At 37.3% G+C, this 20,563-nt stretch overlaps 3 protein-coding genes across 3 annotated transcripts; 1 reads left to right on the top strand and 2 right to left on the bottom strand.

The window, feature by feature from the left end:
• Nucleotides 1-2,016: 2,016 nt before the first annotated feature.
• Nucleotides 2,017-4,629, top strand: cdk5r2b (cyclin dependent kinase 5, regulatory subunit 2b (p39)). The gene is made up of 2 exons (XM_087804674.1): nt 2,017-2,096; nt 2,194-4,629. Exon 2 carries the CDS (start codon nt 2,196-2,198, stop codon nt 3,042-3,044), a length of 849 nt encoding a protein of 282 aa, XP_087660800.1. The 5' UTR covers nt 2,017-2,096; nt 2,194-2,195; the 3' UTR covers nt 3,045-4,629.
• Nucleotides 4,630-9,286: 4,657 nt separating this feature from the next.
• Nucleotides 9,287-12,782, bottom strand: fev (FEV transcription factor, ETS family member). Its single transcript, XM_087803916.1, has 3 exons — nt 12,174-12,782; nt 11,694-11,765; nt 9,287-11,066 (listed from the first exon to the last, which is right to left on the bottom strand). The coding sequence occupies exons 1-3, from the start codon at nt 12,220-12,222 to the stop codon at nt 10,525-10,527; spliced, it is 663 nt and encodes a 220-aa protein (XP_087660042.1). The 5' UTR covers nt 12,223-12,782; the 3' UTR covers nt 9,287-10,524.
• A 4,691-nt stretch (nt 12,783-17,473) lies between these two features.
• On the bottom strand, nt 17,474-19,916 carry cryba2b (crystallin, beta A2b). The gene is made up of 4 exons (XM_087803736.1): nt 19,759-19,916; nt 17,940-18,081; nt 17,738-17,880; nt 17,474-17,648 (listed from the first exon to the last, which is right to left on the bottom strand). The coding sequence occupies exons 1-4, from the start codon at nt 19,914-19,916 to the stop codon at nt 17,501-17,503; spliced, it is 591 nt and encodes a 196-aa protein (XP_087659862.1). The 3' UTR covers nt 17,474-17,500.
• Nucleotides 19,917-20,563: the final 647 nt, after the last annotated feature.

Here is a 20,563-nt window from a genome sequence, read left to right as displayed (position 1 = left end):
ACATAACAAAGACATTAACATTATATTAGTAATTTGTTTGAAATTAATTTTTTCATTAATGGGAACTTCTATTTGGCAATTAGAAAAATAGCAGATGATGATGAAATATTAAGCTTTATCAACGCTCATTTTCATTTTTTTTTAATACATGACTGCCATCTGGTGGAATTTCGGTATCACAAAACCCATCATTGTACACATGAAATAACATTGTTGTAGACTCAATATTATAGTAAGCTTTTTACCAATGTACTACAATAAGCTTACGCAGACATGAACTCGAGGACCAACAGTATGTAGAACACAACTCTGCCATATCACATTCATTCACTAAAACGCACCAAACAAATAAATGAATTAAAAAAAACTTCTGTGAAAAAAGTACTGTCTTGGTTCACATCAAAATAAACAACACTCAACTGTCATTCGTATGATACAAGAGTGTTTGTTTTTAAATTGCATTACTTTTAAAGAATGGAAATCAAAACGTGAATGTCAATGTTGCTAAAGCGTAGTATTTCGTACGTCATTTAATGTTAATTAAAGTAACTGCTGAATACAAATAAAGCTCATTAATGAAAAAAAGATTTTCAAACAAATTACTTTTTAGTTTCGTACAGCCAAAGTCCCCACTTGGGGTATAATATCTGTCCCACAATTATTTTATTTTTTTACAATACCTTCAATGATAGCTATATTTACACAAATACCCATTAAATAAACATATATATATATGTTTATATATATATATATATATATATATATATATATGCAAACTGGTGAGTCATTGATATTGTGAATTCTTATCTGACAAAAGGGTGTCCTTTAAATAACCATTTCCTCTGAATTATATTTGATTGGGATCAAAAGATTTGAATCATTTGATCACACTCCTAATCACAGTCTGCTGATCAAAAAGGCTCTTGGGAAATCAAAGAATTTCAATAGAAGCGGCCATAAGACATTCATTTTCCTGTTTCTGACATGCCAACAGTATTTACAGTACGGTACTATTTACCACATATACGCCAATTTCCTCCTCTGTATAACACTCAGGGTTAAAAATAGGTTGGAAAAGATAAATTGTTTTTTGTGGATGAGTGGTTGGATGCATGTACTGTAATTTGTTGTTTTTTTTAAAGTATGTAAAAAGGTGGTGAAATAAGGAAGAAAAGTGCAAATATGATACTTTAAAAAAGAAAAAATATTTAAAAACATTTCCAGGAACATTTAACACTGTGAATAAACACCAATTCCTGTGTGTCTGCTCACTTGCCTTCGATTTCTATAAAATGTTATACCAATTATATTGTTCTCTTCTCACAAGACAGCAAATTGTCTAACCATCGAAAGTGCATATTCATTGCCACAAAAAGCGCCAACTGGGTCATGCCTGTTAATAGTTGTCGTGTAACAAGGGCTCCAGGTCATCTGAAGGTAATTGGATCACTACACCAGCTCCCTCTTACATGCAAGCACTTGCATGCTTGAATTGTTGTAACATGGTCACAAATGCAGTCAAATTTCCCTTTAAAAAAAAAAAAAAGATTACCTAATTTCTTGTCCAGAGGGATGAAATCAATATATATATATGTATATATATATGTGTGTGTATATATATATATATATATATATATGTGTGTGTGTGTGTGTGTGTGTGTGTGTGTTTACACAGTATGAGTAAAGCATGTCCAAGTGTCTCAGTAAGGTGAAAAGGGCAAGACGTTAATAGTTAAATGTAGTTGAACAGTTTGTGCGTGAAGTATCTCTTTTATCACAGGATAAGGCTTTGTCTGGTCGGTTGGTTATTATTGGCCTAGATTTACGTAACTTAACTTTCCCAGAGGGAAGGAAGGTAAGCCCGCAGCAGGTACCAAAGTATCTGAGAAATGAGCGGGGTTTAACGGAATGTGGGCGGGCCTTACGGTCCGCGTTATCAATGACTGACGAAATCGAAGCCTACTGATTGGATCCCTGCCATCTCCTCTCGTTGGTCAGACAGGATGTCGGTCACAGGCTGGTTCGCTCAGAGAAGGGATTTACAGCAACATTAATCTTCGAGACTGCATCCAGCCAGCGCGTCTGCAGGAATACAGGTCAGCCTCGTCCTCCTTCGCGTCTGGTGGCCACTGCGTAAATGAGATCTTTTTTTCTTTTACATCACATCTGAGTTCGATACCCTTTCCTCTGCAGACATGGGCACCGTCCTCTCCATCTCTCCTGCGACAAAGAAGGCGATAGAGGCGGAGGTGGCGGGATGCGCACCCAAAAACGACAAGAGCCTCAAACGACATTCTATGTTCGTGTCTCTCTCCTGGAAGAAGCTGGTGGCTAGTTCGGCCAAAAAGAACGCCAAAAAGGTGACCCCGAACCCCCTGCCCAGCCTGCCGTCCAGCCAGGTGGATCATCTAAACCATGAGAACGTCAGGAAGACCGAGGAGAAAAAGCTCCCAAAGGCCCCCATTCCGGTCCCGGTGCCCACGGTGCCGACCCAGAAGACCCGTCTGTCCTCCGTGCAGAAACAGTCGAGCAGCGTGTCTCTGGTGTCTCCCCGACGTATCGTGATCCAGGCGTCCACCGGGGAGCTGCTGCGGTGTTTGGGGGATTTCATATGTCGCAGGTGCTGTAAACTGAAGGAGCTCAACAGCGGGGAGGTCATCCTGTGGTTCCGGAACATCGACCGGACTCTTCTGCTGCAGGGCTGGCAGGATCAGGGATTCATCACACCAGCCAACGTCGTCTTCGTGTACCTGCTGTGTGAGGACACGATAGAAGAGAGCATCGGCAGTTCTGCAGAGCTCCAGGGAACCTTCCAGACCTGTCTGTACCTGGCGTACTCTTACATGGGCAACGAGATCTCCTATCCCCTCAAACCCTTTATGATCGAGGCGAACAAGGAGGTGTTTTGGGAGACGTCCCTCGGCATCATCAGCAGGATGAGTACCAAGATGCTGCAGCTGAATGCAGACCCGCATTTTTTCACCGAGGTCTTTCAGGACCTGAAGAACCAGCGAGACACCAGCGAGAACAACCTGGACCGCTGACCACTACGGCAGCGTGGGCTCTTTTAAAATGTCATTTCAAGCACCAAACGGTGTTTTATCAGAATGTACGAGGCCAAACAGGGTGTCTGTGAGAAACAATTGGGCGGCTTGAGATTTCACAAGTGCATGCAGATGATTCATTGTCCTCTTTTCAGTCATGGTGCGAGTGTGTGCGCGGTGTGGGAGCTATCCAAGGTACTGACCGATGCAGCGTGTATCGACGTCACAGAAGTGGATTTCTCCCATTTTCTATTGGGCCTGCTGTTCCAGTTTCTTACCTACTAATTAAAATGCAGTATTTGGAAAACAAAGACGTATATGAGGATTTGGAACACTATATTTAAAGTTCTATTATTTGGCTTTCTAAAGGAAGCATCATATACATGTATTACATTTGGAAATAAATGAGACACTTACGTATTATACAACAAGAGAACAATCGGTTATTTATGTATTGCAAAAAAAGTGAACGCGTTAAAGTATAACTACTTTTAAGATGAATGGGGAATGCAGGGGTAAAGCATGAGTGACTTCACTTTACAAAAATGGAGAAATAAACAAGAAAGCTTTTTCATGCTTATACAAATAAATACATTTTTGTTTCAATAAATGAAGCACATGTTCAATGCCACAAGAATAAATATATTTTCGATGTCTAAAAGAGTAGAATTTAGAAATATATGAGAGAAAAATACATGAAGACTTCCCATTAAAGTTGTTGGGAAAATGCATCACACTTGAAGTCTACGGTAAAATATAACAATATTGATGCAACTGACATTAATTTGTCACGCACTGAGGAATGTTTTAACAATTCAATGTCACATTGACTTCAAAGGATCAAGACAGTGGTCATCATATGACCCTCGGTCATTTCAGCACAGCTGCATATGTGGAAGAAGTAGACTTTAATATAATGCTAATGAATTTTAACAGAATTTCTGAATTTTTAATTAAGCTTTGCAGTGAGATTCAATGCACTCATTAATGCTCAATATATGTTAGATTTGAACTTTATTGTGACGTACGCAATGATTCCTTTCAGTTGTAAATATGTAAAGCTTAATACAAATATCAATGTAACCTTTGTTACTCATTGTACTGTGGAAATATACATTTACTAAATTAAGTATTCGGAAAAACTTTAAAGTGCCAACAATTGCAGGGTTTTTTTGGCCTATTGTAATACCGTTTACATGAGCATGTGATTAAATTTATTTTTATTTGAATTGAATCAAGCTTATAGGGCCTTATCAGTTTTTTGGCTGTGTTGTGTCGTGAACCCATGCTTTGAGTGGAATGTAAAACTGCTTATTTTGCACATGTGAACAAACTGTTGATATTTCTGCACAGAGGTTTACAATAATGGACATGTACTGGTTATGTTCAACAGCGCTTCAGTTTGCATTCATTGTTAAAATTGTTTTTCTACATGTCCACCTTTTGTACACTTTTTCTTCATGTTCAAGTACAACTAGTGTGTGATCAGGACCAAGTGATACCACACAGTTTTGTGTATACATATCAATAAATTGGCTCATTGGTTGTGGTGAGCAAGGTGAAATAAATGTTTAAAACATAAAAACATCTTCTTTCTTGCTTGCCATAGTCGCAACAAATGTTATTTTCTAGCATCTGATTGATTTCTTGAGGGTAATGATCGTGTAGATTGTTCCCCCTCTGATTGTTCATGCTTGTGTGATAAGTCAAAGAAAAAAAAAACATTGACAGTTGTTAAAATATATATTTAAAAATATGTTTAAATATACACAGAGGTTGAATATATATGTTTAGAAATATGTGTAAAAACAAACTTGAAATGTATATTTGAAAGGATGTAAAAAACAGATGTGAAAATAAATAAATAAAAAATGTTTGAAAATATATATATACTGATGTTAAATTGTATATTTAAAATTACATAAAAAATATACACATATAGGTTAAAATAAAAAATATATATATAATTTTTATGAATAAGCCCATTTTAGCCAGACAGTTCTTTCATTTGATTGGGTGGAATCCGCTGCAGTCTCTTAACGGTGAGTGATTCTCTCTCTTTACTTCAGTCTATCCTTTCCTCGGCAGCGTGGTGTCTATTTGCAGAGCACGGCGGGAGAAAAAACATACAAATGATGGAAAAGAGATGTTGAGAAAGACATAGATAACAACAAGCGGATGTAGCACTAAATCATTTATCTGTGGCTTTCTGTTATGTTCTTGGTATATTCAAATGACATGAGTCCAACCCTAGCTGTTTCATGAGAAAAAACTCAACGTTAATAAAAAAAATGTAAAAAGAAGAACTTAGGGACTCAAGGACAAGATATATTAACAATAAAACAGCCATCTGCTTCTCAAACAACAATGAGTTGTGTCTGTTTGGGTTTTTTTTAAACGATGATACTAGCTTGTTAAACACTCAGTATTATGTCATCCATGCCTCCTCCTCAAGCCTCTGCTGTAACTGTGATTCATGCAACAGACTTACGTAACAACCTTCCGGTGCAGCATTAGTCTTCTCTCAGGAAGACTCTTCAGCACAGGCCTCTATCTCTAACTGCCAGCCAGTCTGTTTCCTGCATGTATTTTTGCAGCATTGCCAAAGTGACAGCTAGAAATTGTGTAAGAGTTTGACACTGTGAATGTCTGCTGCTGAGTGTGGACTTAATTGGAGCACAATACTTGTCTTGAGTGATGTGTCTTTTGAGACATTCCATTGACACCTACTCATTTCTATTCACTTACAACAACTAATATTGCACTCCACGCTCTCAAACTCCATGATAGCAAACGTTTGTCAACTGAAATATTCACATTGCAAAATGTGCTTACTGAAAACTCACTGAAAACACTTCAATTTGGAATCTTGTTTACCAAAACCATAACTGCCCGGCGGTGATTGGTCAAGCATCAAGCTTTAGATTCACCAATCCTCAGCTCTCCACTACCAAGGGACTCATTTTATGAACAAAGCTAGACAATATTACAGCTGGCAGGAGGAGTGAAACTCATAATGGGCCACACTCTCGTAACCTCTCGTTTTCAAAGATTTTAGATGGGGGAGAACTTTATAAAGTAATAACTACAAAACATAGACATTATGAGGGACTTACTGAATTTTGGAGAGGAAGACTTCAACATTTGAAACATATGAGTGAGTCAGCAGAGTTGATGTAGATCTTCAATATACCTGCAAATCTTCCTCACAAGACCAGACTAGTGTTGAATATTTGGAAACGTATGACAGTTGTTGTTGGCACAATGAATATGTTGTTTTGTCATGTGTGTGAGGAGATCACATCTGTAATGATCTTCACTTGTTTTTCTCAAATAAAATGTAAACGTTCTCATGGCATAACAAGAGTGAATTTTTCACAGGATTTGAGTCACTTGCTTGTTGCCACTAATGTGTTACTCCTATTGTTGCTGCTTAGCAACAGTCTTTACCCCTCTTCTTTGATCATAAACTTAGTGGGTGTTTTCCTCCCTAGCTCCAGGATTATCAGTATTAATACAGAAACTGGACACATGTAAGACCAGGCTTTGCAATCAACTAGTTTCTCTGTCAGCCTCAATTGTCTAGCAAGGAATAACTGTGTTTTTTGGCACATGGACAAGATGTTCCTAATCTTAAAGTTAATGATGCCATCTTCAATTACCTACGATACTATAAATCAAGAGATATAAAACAAGTATCTCAATAGTTACAGTAGTTGATAATAATAGTTGTTCAAGTAGTAATGAACAAACTTTTTTTTTAAAAGGAACTTGGTCATAAACAAATCAATAGTACATAATATAAACCAATTATTGTAGTCCAATATTTGAATGAAAATGGAATCTTATGAAGAGATGATGGCATTGAGGAAGCAGGCAGAAATAAAACCATGCATATTGTTGTGTCAACACTATGCAGTTTTGCTTTGGTGTCATGTCAGTACTAGCATCTTTACAACTTGGCACACATGCATTTGAAATGTATTATTGCTTTTGAGAGGTAAACATTTTCATGCTTTAGTCCAAGCTAGCCTCGCCTGCTGTACATGAACCAAAACCGCACACACAACGCTTCTTCAGTCGTCGCTCCAGTAATCTAGTTTAAGAGATTAGCTGTAGCTGCAGTTTATGGAGCAGGAGGACAGCAAATAGAAATAATCCTAGTTAGGTGTCCCTGCTGCTCCAGAGTGTTATATTTCCTCACCCAACTAATTCCAGGAAACACCAGGTTAAAGACAGCATACAAGGGAAGGAACACGTTAAGGGTTAACACAGTACAAATGTTTTACATAAGAAACATAAATCGAATCTGCAAGGCATTGAAATATTTCTCTGGCAAATAAGAGTTGTTTTTCATTTGCATTGCAAAATGTGAAGAAAAAAATGTTTAGGTTAGAATAAACGCTAAGTATTAACAATGCAGTGAAATCAATCTCATCTAAGTATATTCTAAAACTTTTTAATCGCAAATGAAACCCACAAATAAACGTGAATACAATGGAACTTACTTCTGTCTTGGTTTAAAAGTGATTTGATATTGTTTTTTTTTGTGCTACCAAAAAGACATATTTAACAAACAAGGGAAACCTTTTTTTGATTGTATAAAATAATTTCATATTCATTTATAAATTAATTCTTATTTTTATTTATTTATTTTACAGCCATGATTTTGTGCCAGACTGTGTTAGGTTTCAGATGCAGTTTATTGTTAAAGGGCAACAAAAGTCAAAAACAAACTCTCACATGTTTTAAATTAGGAAGTTTTTCTCTCCAAGATGCAGTATGTCTCTCAACGTGATGCATTTTCTAATGTTAAAATTTCAGTTAAAAGAGAGTTTTGTGCAAGCTGACACAGATTGAGAACAATAGAGGTCCAAGATCAATTTAAGAGACAATCAAATCAACACATTAGTTGCATCTCAGAACATGAGCGGTCTCTGGCGGTCAACCAGCACATTGCACAAAGTTCACGGCGCGTGTATGAGGTGCAATTACGCAATATTTTAAGAAACTCGTTTTCTAAAATGACAACTCTGGCTTTGGCTTTGAGATACACGACAATAAGGCAAAAAAGCATAGGATTGGCACTGAGCTGAGGGAACAGAAATTCTTTGGAAAAAATGTGGAATTATGAAAACATTAAACACTTGAAAACTTTGTTAAACAACCTACGGTTTGTAGTCTCAGAAGTATGCACTTACAATACTCTTCATCATTCTGGCTCCAACTATCTGAGCAGTGTGTCGTTTAAACCGCATATTAATTTTTTATAATGAATGTAGAGCTTCATTATTTACAGGTCATGTCATTCACCTTTTTGTCTTTAAGGAAAGTTTACATATCTTGTGCATTATCATCATCCTTCAATGTTTATTTAAGTCCCATTTCCTCTATAGACAAGGGGTTAAATGTGGGATGATGATGTTAATGATTATAGTGATTGTTGTATTTGTTATTTTAGTTTGTTTATTCATAGTATTGTGATGATTGCATTTACAACTAATTTATAAGGCATTCTTGCAATCCTGCATCTGCTATGTTCAGACTGATTTCAAATAAACTTAAATCTTGCTACATTGATCATATACATACTACAGTGTACAGTGTAGTAGACTGTGATCTGTTACCTCATCTTGGTCTCTTCATAAATTTGAGTATTTATGGTCTGACACATTAATAAAGGGGTGGGCAAATTGTTCCACAAAGGGCCGCAGTGGACTCAGGTTTTGTTTCAACCTATCAAGAAGACTCTTTTAGATCAGGTGTCTTAAGGGAATAATCAGTTAATTGTCAGTCTGATGTCGCTTGTTTCAGCTAAAACCTCATTGGTAAAACTGTTCATGCTCGATGGTTGAAGGAAAAACCTGCACCCCCTTGAGGAACAGAATGCCCACCCCTGCTTTGTTGCCACATTCTCCCTATAGAGACACTACTGTACTATACTATACTATACTATACTATACTATACTATACTATACTATACTATACTATACTATACTATACTATATATTTGTTTTCCTTTTACATTTTTACCATTGCCTTTTGTTTAATCCCCACTAATCTATTACTACCCCCCCCCCCCTTTTCCCTCTTCTTTGTCCTGGGAAACAAATACTCTCATATCTTATCAATTAACATTGTCAGGGTTCATGCACCGTTTTTTTTTTACACCTTTATTGTCTGTTTTACATATACATGCAGATGTATGTACACTGGTTTTGAGTCAGACACACATAAATAATACAGGTGTTTAAAATCAAGCACAAACCGTACCTATTATTTGCAGCCAAACCTACTTCTATCGCCGGTGAACATTTGAAAAAAAGACTTTAAGGTTAAATATATTTTGCGTTAAAATAACAATACATTGCATTTTGACATAATACTAATATATTTTATATTTTTATCATTTTTAATCGTATTAAAAACATTTTAACTGTAATATCAATGTTTATTTTTCCAATTTGTCTTTTTGTGTGTGTTGGGTCTTGATTTGTCGGGTGTAAATAATGGTCAGTCACACCCTGAGGTGGACAATAATTGGTCTGGTGAATGATATAATACTGGTTTGTTTTTTTACGTGTTAACGGCACTTTATAGAAAAAATAAATATATAATGTTTTATGTTCTAATTATTTAGACAAAAGAACAGAGAAATGTTCAACCCTGCGGATCGAAACTGAAGGTTGCGGCGACACTAGTCCAGCACAGCAGAAGCAAACGACTAGAACTGCATCTGTTCAATACAATACATTACTTTAGTAACTGACAATTTTTTCATTATATGTCAATAAAAACGTTTTATTAATTACATCCATTAATGACAGATCTTAATGAATGATTCGTCATTCTAAGATGGGTGGTCTCATGGACAAACTAATCTTGTATCACTTTGCAATAAACAATCACACAAGATCCTCCAATATTCAACAGTTCACTTCCAACTGCTGTCTGAGTGACGCAAATAAAAAGGAGGTGGAGTCCGGAAAGATTATACAAAATGATAAAATTACAATAAAAAAAAACACGAATTATTTTGTAAAACAATGTTTCTGAATTCCAAATGGGAAAGCAGCTCCTCTTTTTAACATAAATAAATACAAATACATAAATTCTATGTCCTTTGGCCAAAAAAACGCAATCGCTTTTGAATCGACGTGGCGGTTGAACTGTTAATAAACGAGACGTTTAGTTGCGCCTTCGGGCGGAGAATCGGGTCATATGATGGCACAGACCGGGTGTGGCCACCAGGTGAGGCCATTCGTCTTCAAATGACTTTACGGTAATCGTTTGCGTTTTACTATCGCGCGGGTTGTGTCGTTAGAACGTACATTTATAAGTGAACTATAACAGGGTCTGTTGCCTTGAATTATATTTAACGACAAAACTAGGTTGGATGTGTTTGAAGGATATTTAAAGCCAACGTTACAGATCAACCTCAGAGCCTGTTTGGTGTGTAACGTGAGCTCGCGGCCTCCAGTCATGTATAATGGTTGCTGATGTTGCTCAGACTGTTGATGTTGTTGACACAGCTGATGTGGGAGGGGGACACGGCGCCGAAAGCCCCCGGAGGCTGCAGGTTGTGGGTGTGATACAGGGCCGCCGGCGGAGAACCGGGCCAGTAGGAGAACCCGGACGGCCCGACTCCGGGAGCCACCAGGTTGAGTTTGGAAATCCCAGCAAAAGGTATCGGGGAGAAGTTTCCCTGGAACTTATAGATCGCCTGTTCCGTGGTGGACGGCTGGCACACCTGGGCCAGGCCGTGGAAGTCGAACTTGTACGCGTACCGCTTCCCGTGGACTTTGGTCATGATGTTCTTGTCGTAATAGTACCGCAAGGCTCGGCTCAGTTTGTCGTAGTTCATGTTGGGTTTGCTCTTCCGTTCCCCCCACCGCCGGGCCACCTCGTCCGGGTCGATCAGCTTGAACTCGCCGTTGGTTCCTTCCCAGGCGATGCAGGAGATGTTGGCGCTGTCCGAGAGCAGCTCGAGCAGGAACTGCCACAGCTGGATCTGACCGCTGCCTGGAAACACACCATGTTGAAAGGGACCTCGACCGGAGCGAGACAAAAGGACGAATTCAAAATAGTTTTTAATAAACATCACGTAAAATAATAAATAGCTTTAGGTTATTGTTTCAAAGAAAAATAAAGGTTACGTTTGCATGCGTAAGCATTATTATTATTGTCATAATTGTTTGGTTTTTTTTCGGCAATACGGAATGTTTGGATGTGTTTAAATGACCTGAAAGGGAGCCGTATTTCACACTATTTATTTCCCATAAGACTGGTTGTGGTTTTCTTAATTTTTAAATTGTATTTATTAAATTTAGTAATATAAGCGAGACATTATATTAATTTGATTTGGGTGTTCATTTCTAATGATATACTACTTAGGAGCGATTGTACACAATAACATAACACGAATTAGATAAAAGGAATAAAAGGTTTGGAACCACAGCGCATATGGTTTGCAATTGAATTTGAGATAAATGGAAAAGCGCGACTATAAAGTAAAAACCAGGAACGTATATATCCTACGTAATAAGCATTACATATTTTATGTGTTACAGCAAGTCGTCTTTACAAAATAAAATAAAAAACATATTTACGGATATCACAAAATGGGAGATACAATTTCCTCGTTCTTACCTTTCTGAACCCCGCTGTTGATCGGGCCCCATGACGCTCCCTTGCTTTCTTTCAACAGATTATCGGATGGATCTGTAAATTAAATAAAACGTTTTTTCGTTGTTGTAGCCAAAAAATGTCCAATCACAATCATTAAAAATGAACATTGGTTAAGCATTAGGAAATTAAAAGAAATATTTGAAAGTATTTTTCAAATATTGAAAAAAATGTGAAAATAAAGAAGGTTTCTGGCGTGTGGTTCAGGAGAGTTAAAAACCAAAATGCGTGTCCATGAGTGAGGCTCTGGTGCTGGATCTCCCCGTCATTCCTCCAGGAAACGCGTTCAGGAAAAAGGATTTCCGATTTCCGACAAAAGAGCAGACACGCTTCCAGATTGAAAAGGATGAACGATGCTGTTTTGTGGTGCATTTTGACGCATACACCCATCGAACACGAGCTAAAAAGATGAATGAAGAAAAATGTTTCTTTCTGAGAACAAACCTGGGAGATACATGTTGAACATGAGGTTTCCTTCAGTCTCCTGTCTCATTGTGCTCACTGCTTCATTCAGACTTGGCTTTCATTTGGTGGCGCAGGAAAAGATTTTTATTAAACTTTATCTCATAACTGTGATCTGGAATAAATGTGAGTGGACAGATAACGAGTTTCCAGGCAACTGTCAGTGGTCCACATCTCTGAGACAATATTCAGACAGCAATTTCCCCTGCTGCATTGCTTTAATTAAAAGAGCAATTTACCTCTGTCAGTCCGCCCGGTGCCCACAATAAAAAGAGGCCGATCGAAATTGAGCCCTTATCAATCCGCCATCACAGTTTAATAAAGTTGCTGCGTTAAGATCTGAGTTTCTATGGTGAATTGAAGTGTTTGACATGGAAACCAGTTCAGATCCTGCACACTTTTCCGCCTATTTACCTCTGGACAAACAACACGGCCATTTTATGTTGAAAATAATGTTTGCACTAAAACACGCGTCAGCGCGCACGAGTCGAAAAGACGTTTCTCCCCTCCAACCTTCTGAGTACAGTCATGTTGAAGATGTTAAATAAATATACCAGCACAAAAGTCGTCATCAACTAAACTCGTTTTGGATTTCGCTATGTTTTTATATATAATTGTAGTTTACAAACTAACTAAATGTTTATTCCTAGTTGAGTAATGATAACACAATTAAAATGAGGTTGGTTAAGTAATTCAATCAATAAATCATCAGTCAATAAACTTTATCTATCTATCTATCTATCTATCTATCTATCTATCTATCTATCTATCTATCTATCTATCTATCTATCTATCTATCTATCTATCTATCTATCTAATTGAGTTTGGCCAAACAACAGTTATAAAGCACATGGACATATCTAAATCTTCTTCATCAGCATTTTTACATTGAATCAGCAAATCTGAAAAATGGCGTGAGTTTATTGTCTGCATTTTTTTTTATACAAAAATAGGAAATTGAACTATTAATTAGCTGTATTGTATTGGTATGAAGAAAGTACAGAAAACATATACAGAGACTATTTCGGAATCGCAATTATGATGTTTGTTAAAGTTTAACATGTTAAAGGTCACAATTGAGTAGGATTAAATTATAATTAAAAAAGATAATTTTACCTATTCCTGTCTAAAGGGACAGTTGTATTTTTTGTTGAAAAAGGAATCCAGTCAATTTGTTTTGCATGGTCTGCCATTTTTCCTCTGAATAATGAATAATATTTACACTTACTTTTATTGCATTGTTTTATCCTTATTATGCTTTCTTCATCTTTAAAATACAAAGAATTAAACAAGGCAATGAACCTGAAACATGATAAACAAGCGAGCCTTGGGAGGAGTACATTTTTATTCATCACATAAAGACGCAACAACGCACACATGCGCGCGCAAACGCACACGCACATAGTGCAAGCAGAAGCGGGCCCCAGTCCATATTAACGTCTCTGCATACCTATTAGACAAGGATAAGAAATAAAAGTGGAATGCTATCATTAAGAACTGCTTTCAAACACACTAAAAAAACAAGGTGATTTTCAGTTGAAATATACATTCAACGTAAAACATAATTTGTCATCAATGAATTCACAGTAAAGCATTAAATATTCCCCCTTCCTGAGATAAGAATACACTTAATTACAGATAGAATTGTGCAATGTATCCATACGGATTTACATATGAATATTGAGTCCTTACATTTGTAACAAAGGAAGATAAATTATTTTGTCATTAAATTAAAAGAAAACTAAACGTTTTATCTTTTTTCAAATCATAGATTAGGCACTTGAATCTTGTATAACTATGAAGAACTAAATGATCAGGAAGATGGCTCAACAGAATATTGTTTCGGGCTGTAGAGTGTGCTTCGGGCTGTAGAGTGTTTCGGGCTGTAGAGAGTGTCCCTGACGTCCCAGACTTGCTTTAGCTGCCTGTGTCCATGTATCAGTCGCAGGCAACTTAAAACAAGCCTAGAAAGCTGGACTGGATCCATAGTACAAGTAGAATAGATGGTTATAAACAGTGATAAACCTGCACACAAACAGTAGCTTCATGTCTTCATTTTGGAAAATAGTATTAAGTTTCACCTTCTATCCCCTGAAAGGCCTTAGAAAGACTCACCTGGATGTGAAGTGTGTGCCTTAAGTTACGCCTTACACCTTCAGCAGCCACTCCAGTCTGAGCTTTGGAGAAGCTGCTTTAATCTGTCTGTGAAGGAATGTATATTTGTGAAAGGTGTGTGTGCACAGCTACACGTTTATTATAATATCCTGTTCTTTTGGGTGTAGGCTTGCCAGCGACTTGTGGGTGTGGATCACGGAATCGTACGTCCTGGACAGCAAGGAGCATTGTGACTGGAGGTAAACACACTCCAGGATCCAACAAGTGTGTGTAGGTTAGATAAACAGTGTGGTGTCATGCAAGAAAGCTACCTTTAGAATCTAAGACAAATTCGTTTTATCCATTATGTTAATGGTTAATTTTCTGTTTTGTTTCTGTTTTGAATATATTCATCATACATTGAAACTAACAATAATACAAATTTAAATAAATCTAAATTATTAAACAGAGATATTAAGAGGATAAATATCACATTCATGTTATCCATCAAGGCCATTTAAAATAAAGATTTGCAGATAATCAATTATTCAAATATTTATGGTTATATGCCTGGTGACTCTGCAATGAAAGTATACCAGCCCTCGCCTGTGTCCGTAAATTTACCAGGTGATATTGTTTCATTGCATCTGTTTCACTTCATTTTTTATGAAATAATGTTGTATTGATCTAATTTTTGGTCCAACAACTGGCAAGGCCCAATAAAATACATTGACAAAAGGGTAGCCTCACTACAACTGGGGTGATGGATAATGACTGTTGTTTGTGCTCATGCTCCAAAGAGCAGCTTAGAGTGTTTTCCATTTTGAGGACCTTATAAGGTTGGCTTCTTCTGAGAAACCTGTCTGCTTGGTAACAACTGGTTAATTAGAATGGCCCTAGGATCTGAATGCAGGTGATGTTTTGTCATTGTTGAGTTCGCCCCCTGTTAGCCCTGGGTGTTAATGGGGGCCCAGTATAGTAGTCTTAGGAATGTGTCAAGCTTTTTTCATAAGATGAAGTCCCCAATTCCAACAGGAGGATCTCTCTTCTGCGTCCCCCCTCTGTACTGCCTTACTCCTCTCACTTCCTGTCACTCCCACTGTTGTCAACAACTTCTAGGCTGATTGGGGTGGGAGACCTCTGCCCTCTACATCCATCGGATACAACCATGGTTGGTTTTATTGGAATCCAGCTGGCTTTGCTACCTCTTTGAAGAATGGGATGACAAGTGGCCACTTTCCTGTGAGTTGGTGTTGCCAACTTTCCTGCTCTACAATTAGGGTTGCCAACCATCCCTTGAAAAACGTTATCGTCCCGTATTTAGAAATATAAGTATGCGTCCCGTATTGACTAAGAAAAATACAATAGAATATTTAAAATATATATTTTGGCCTTAAATAAAATATTATTTGCTTGTATATTATTTGCTTATATTGACTCATTTAATACTCAGTTTTATCTTAATCTAGCCAATCACAGAAGTCCTGACACAATATTAAGTAAGTAAGTAAGTAATATTTATTTATATAGCGCTTTTCCAGACCAGGGTCACAAAGCGCTTAAACAAACAAAACAATACTCAAAAAAGTATATACACTTTAAAGATCAAGATAATACCGAGAACAACACATGAGTTCCACCAACCAGAAGTAACAAAAGGCGGGTCTATCTTCACTTCAGCACCACTTGTCTAACGCGGTCACTTAAATCTCGAGAGTTCTTGCTAAACTTTACGGTAAACTCCCCAAACGCCATTTAATAGAGGAAATAAACGTAGGCTTTCATATTAGGAGCATTGAATCAGTTGCGTCATCCTTGTAATCCATTAGTATCATGGCCATACTCTTTACTGTTAAAATACACGATTGCTAATCCTTTTGAAATAGTTTATTAGTTCATTCATCTTTTTCCATAGCCATTGATTGTTTAAAACAAATTTAGATTTTCTGCCAATTGAAAGGTCTCAGATCTTTAAATATGGTAGGTTAAAGATTTTAAATAAATAACTTTAAATAAATTGATAATTAAAACATAATATTTACGCTATGACTCTTATGTCAATTTCAATGATGACAGGTTTATGAACCTTTAAATCAAAATATATTTATCCACAATCGATGACTGCCATAGATCTAGAGCAGGGGTCTCCAAACCGGTCCTCAAAGAGACCCCTAATACAGAGGATGTAGACTAATATCCCACAATATATCACAACAATTTAATATAGACTTGTTGAGAAATTATTAATTAAATCATATACATATATTTTAACCTCATATATGTGTGAAGAATGCACTTTTGGGTTTATACACTTGTAAATCTGACACTAAAGGAGTCTGCTTGGGATAGAATAATGATACTTCCTGATAAGACGAGTGCTATTGTCCGTTTTTTCCGACAGAGCTTGCACGTTGGGTCATCTCTCACACCCCATCTCCAGAGGTTCACATGAGTTGGTAGGGTGTCATATGCAGCCCTCATCAAGAAGGAAATTCTGAATGGCCTGAGCCATCAGTTATCTCTTCGGGAGGCTTCACCTAACCCTAAACCTAACCTAAAGCTGTGCGCAAATTTGAGTTTCTGTATCCGTTAATCCAAGAATAAAGGCTTTACTTTGATGCATGATTTTGCACTGTATGTTGCTTTGTTTTAAATTATGTGATTTCCCTCACTCGTCCAGTCACAACACGTTCATCTCCCATATGTTTTCATTATAATTTGTATTTATGTGTTGCTGTGTCTCTGATTTTCCCTGTATGTTTCATGAAAAAACATCTTATTAAACATTTAAGTAAAACACCTTATACATACAATGTAGGCTAGTTAACTATACTTATTTTATATACTAAAGTGTATACAAAAACACATTCAAAGTGATGGTTTTTACATCTATTACTTTAAAATAATATGGAAGTCTGCTTGGAAGAAAAAGGCATAGTATTTCAAAGGTTTGACAGAGACAGAGCTTGTGGTAGAAAATTGGTGTCATAATGAATGAATTGTATAATGATGAATTACATTGAAATAGATCAAACTCATCAGTCATGTTTTAAAGAAACATCTTTAATTCCTTTTTTTAAGCACATACGTGTGCAGGTAAGTAGCCATATACAGGTAGAGCCACAGAGAGATGGAGAGAGTCTATCCAGCCGATGTCATGTGGTGGCCCTGAATCCCAGTTCAAGGTGAGGGAAAAGTTAATCATGGAGGAGTTTCTACTGCTGGATCCTGCGGATGGACTGCACTTGGTTGGTGTGAGCCTGGGTGCTGAAGTCATTGTAGTTTCTGTACTCGCCTTGATGTCTGTCTCTCTCAAGGATGTATTGGTAGCCACGATAGCCAGGGAACTGATAGGCCACCCAGCTTTAGAAAAAAAGCAAAGAAAAACTGTTGCTCTGGTTCTGTTAAGCAGCATCATAATATGCTAAATATGAAATAGAATAAAAACTTACGCTCCAGAGTTCACTTTGATAGACGGCACCTCCTTGCTAAGCCAGCCCATGGCCTGTAGGGAGGGAAAGTCATCGCACATCTCAAACTTACGGCCTTGGAAATCCTCACACTCGTAGAGGGTTACTTTGCTGTCACTGTGGTTCTGTTGAATAGAATAGGTGAGATGTAGTAGCGTATTTGGTCTTGAATATATTGACTTACAGCACACTTGATGGGTCTGAAGGAGAGAAGGTGTTCTGTTCTGTAGCTGCTATTTCCACTCCAGGCATCAAAGCGAGGGTAGTCTCCCTTCTCAAGGATAAACTGCTGTCCCTGGAACTCTGGGTACTCGTATCCGACCCAACTATTGAATGACAAGAAAGAATATAATGAATCAACAAATTAAAAGTGATTTACAGCATATATCCACATGGACATAGAGTTGTGAGAGTGGTGATATTTAAAATTAAAAATCTGTATTTTTTTAGGACAAGCAGATAGCACAGTTTTTCTAATATTTTTATATAATAAAACATATCACATTTTAAGTACGTAGATCAGTGAAATAGTAGTAAGTGCTATAACCTTGACCCGCTTGTTTCCACCCCTATTTAAAAAAACACTACTACAAGTAAAATATTCCATTGAAAAGCTTATTTAGAAAAGTAGACGTAAATGCTTTATTGTGGCACAGGCCTTAGCCTCCAACGAGGCTGTGTGCTCTCAGTCAGAGCACACAGCAGATAACAAATTCTGCTCTCTCTCTCACTCGTCTTCTTTTATCTAATCATCCATCACTCAGCCGATCTGTCTCAGTGCCTTCAGACGGGTACAGCGGCACAACAGCAGGTCACGCCTGGTTGCAAAGCCAACGTACATGACAACAATACATCATTTTAAATTTAAATTAACTCAGCATTTCTTTACCCAATGTGTCATTTGCAAGAGATAGGACATTGGAATAACAATGACAGATAGATGTTGGCCTTTATGTAAGACAATAAAATGTAAAGACACCAAGTGGACATATTGAACACATTTACTTTAACTATTTTAAACATCCTTAAATCTAAAGGTTTAAACGTTTATTGTGTTTGTATATAATACATGTAAAGCCTGAATAATTTCATTCTTCTTTCCAATGAAATATGTTTGTCTATAAAAAAAAATCCCATTTTGTTTGTGGGGAAATTACAATTTTCCTTTTCGAGAAAAGAATGTGAATAAAACGGTCACGACCTGAGCCAACTTTTACCTGTCACACAACAAAAAGACATAATTCATCCATAATACTCATCTGTAATGGCCCTCATTTATTGTAGCTTCGACAGTTTGAAAAGTAATCAAGTCTATATTTTTTTAATTGTTCGTTGCAGAAGATAAAATGCTAGCATGCTTTTTAAATGTGTCTTCACAGACATGAAGGACGAAGAAAAGTGGGCGTTGTTCACGATCATCACATGGACACACAGTTCTGCCTGTAACTCCAAAAAGACACAGAGTATTCTCAAAATTTTCCTAGTTTAAGTTCATTGGTCTGGCTGGTAAAGAAAGAAATGCTGTATGCAAACTTGACATCAAAGGAATGAAATTCTCACTTTTAGCAGCTGATCACAAAAGCTGTTTAGAATTATCAGCCAATTGAGTTTCAAAGATTGTGGTGTAATATTTTTGCGTGGATTTAATGCACACTTATAACTGTTCACTTCTCACTTGAGGCACCGTTTTTCTCTTTGGAGTTTGTATTTTCGTTAACTCTACACTCTGGTTTCCCCTAATATTCCCCCAAAAATACAGAGGTTGATTAAGAACTGTGTAAGTGCGTTCTGGACTGGAGAGCTATTCAGCTATTCAGGATGTCCCCAGTCACTTGTCCTGAGCTGCCTTGCCTACTTTGACCCAATAAATCAATAAGCGGAAGAAAATAAATGAACAAAGTTACTGCTCTACCCCATCTGCCTCTAACTACCAGTCGAAACTCAAACCAACTGATTTCATCATATAGGTCAACATAACTAAGCAGGATAGATATTTTACTCACGGTCCATTTTCCACCTTGATGGAGCGGATCTTGTTGAAACCCCTCTCCATGATGTTCTGGCATTCCAGCAAAAACTCACAGCGCTTGCCTTGAAAGTTCTCCTCCTCCCAAACTGTGATCTTGAATTGACCCATCTGATCCAGCTGTTGGGTGTTCATCTTTACCAATCTTGTTTTTTCTGCTGAGGTAGATAGGGTTTTGATTTAAAACATTTATATCCAAAGTTCTAAAGTGCATTATTACAATATCACTGCTCCATTTAAAATGTGAACTACTGATTCATTTCCATTTTTACCACATGTAAGAAATGTTCCCTTCTCATCTACTTGTATATATAACACTTCTCTTGTAGTAATATAGTTTTAGATAACTATTATCTTGCTCATTTCAATATACTTACACGGAGGAGTGATGTGGTAGAGATAATCAATGTCGGGCCAGAAACTATCACTTGTGTTTTTATAGGGCTGGGTCCCCCTAGAACAGAGCCACAGCAAATGCCATGTTGCCTTGCAGACTCAGCAGCTGATCATCCGACTGAAAGGAGAGCATAAGTCCGGGTCTTTGTGGAGGCACCGGACCACCATTGTGCTTAGATCCCCAGAAAGACAGAGTCATCACAATGCCAGCTGCAGCAAGCAGTAAAACAAGCCAGGGCAAAACAATGGCAATAGAATGACACAACACTTTTCTTGGTGCTATGGGTAATGCACATATTTTTGGGAGGTTATGCACTCATACACATACATATGCAGTACAAAGGTATACTTGAAGGGAACATGCATTTAAACTGTAAGTAAACTCT

Source organism: Callionymus lyra, chromosome 12, assembly GCF_982586985.1.
Source record: "Callionymus lyra chromosome 12, fCalLyr1.hap1.1, whole genome shotgun sequence".
In the NCBI taxonomy this organism is placed as follows: domain Eukaryota; kingdom Metazoa; phylum Chordata; class Actinopteri; order Syngnathiformes; family Callionymidae; genus Callionymus; species Callionymus lyra.
This window is presented reverse-complemented; position numbering and strand designations above follow the sequence as displayed.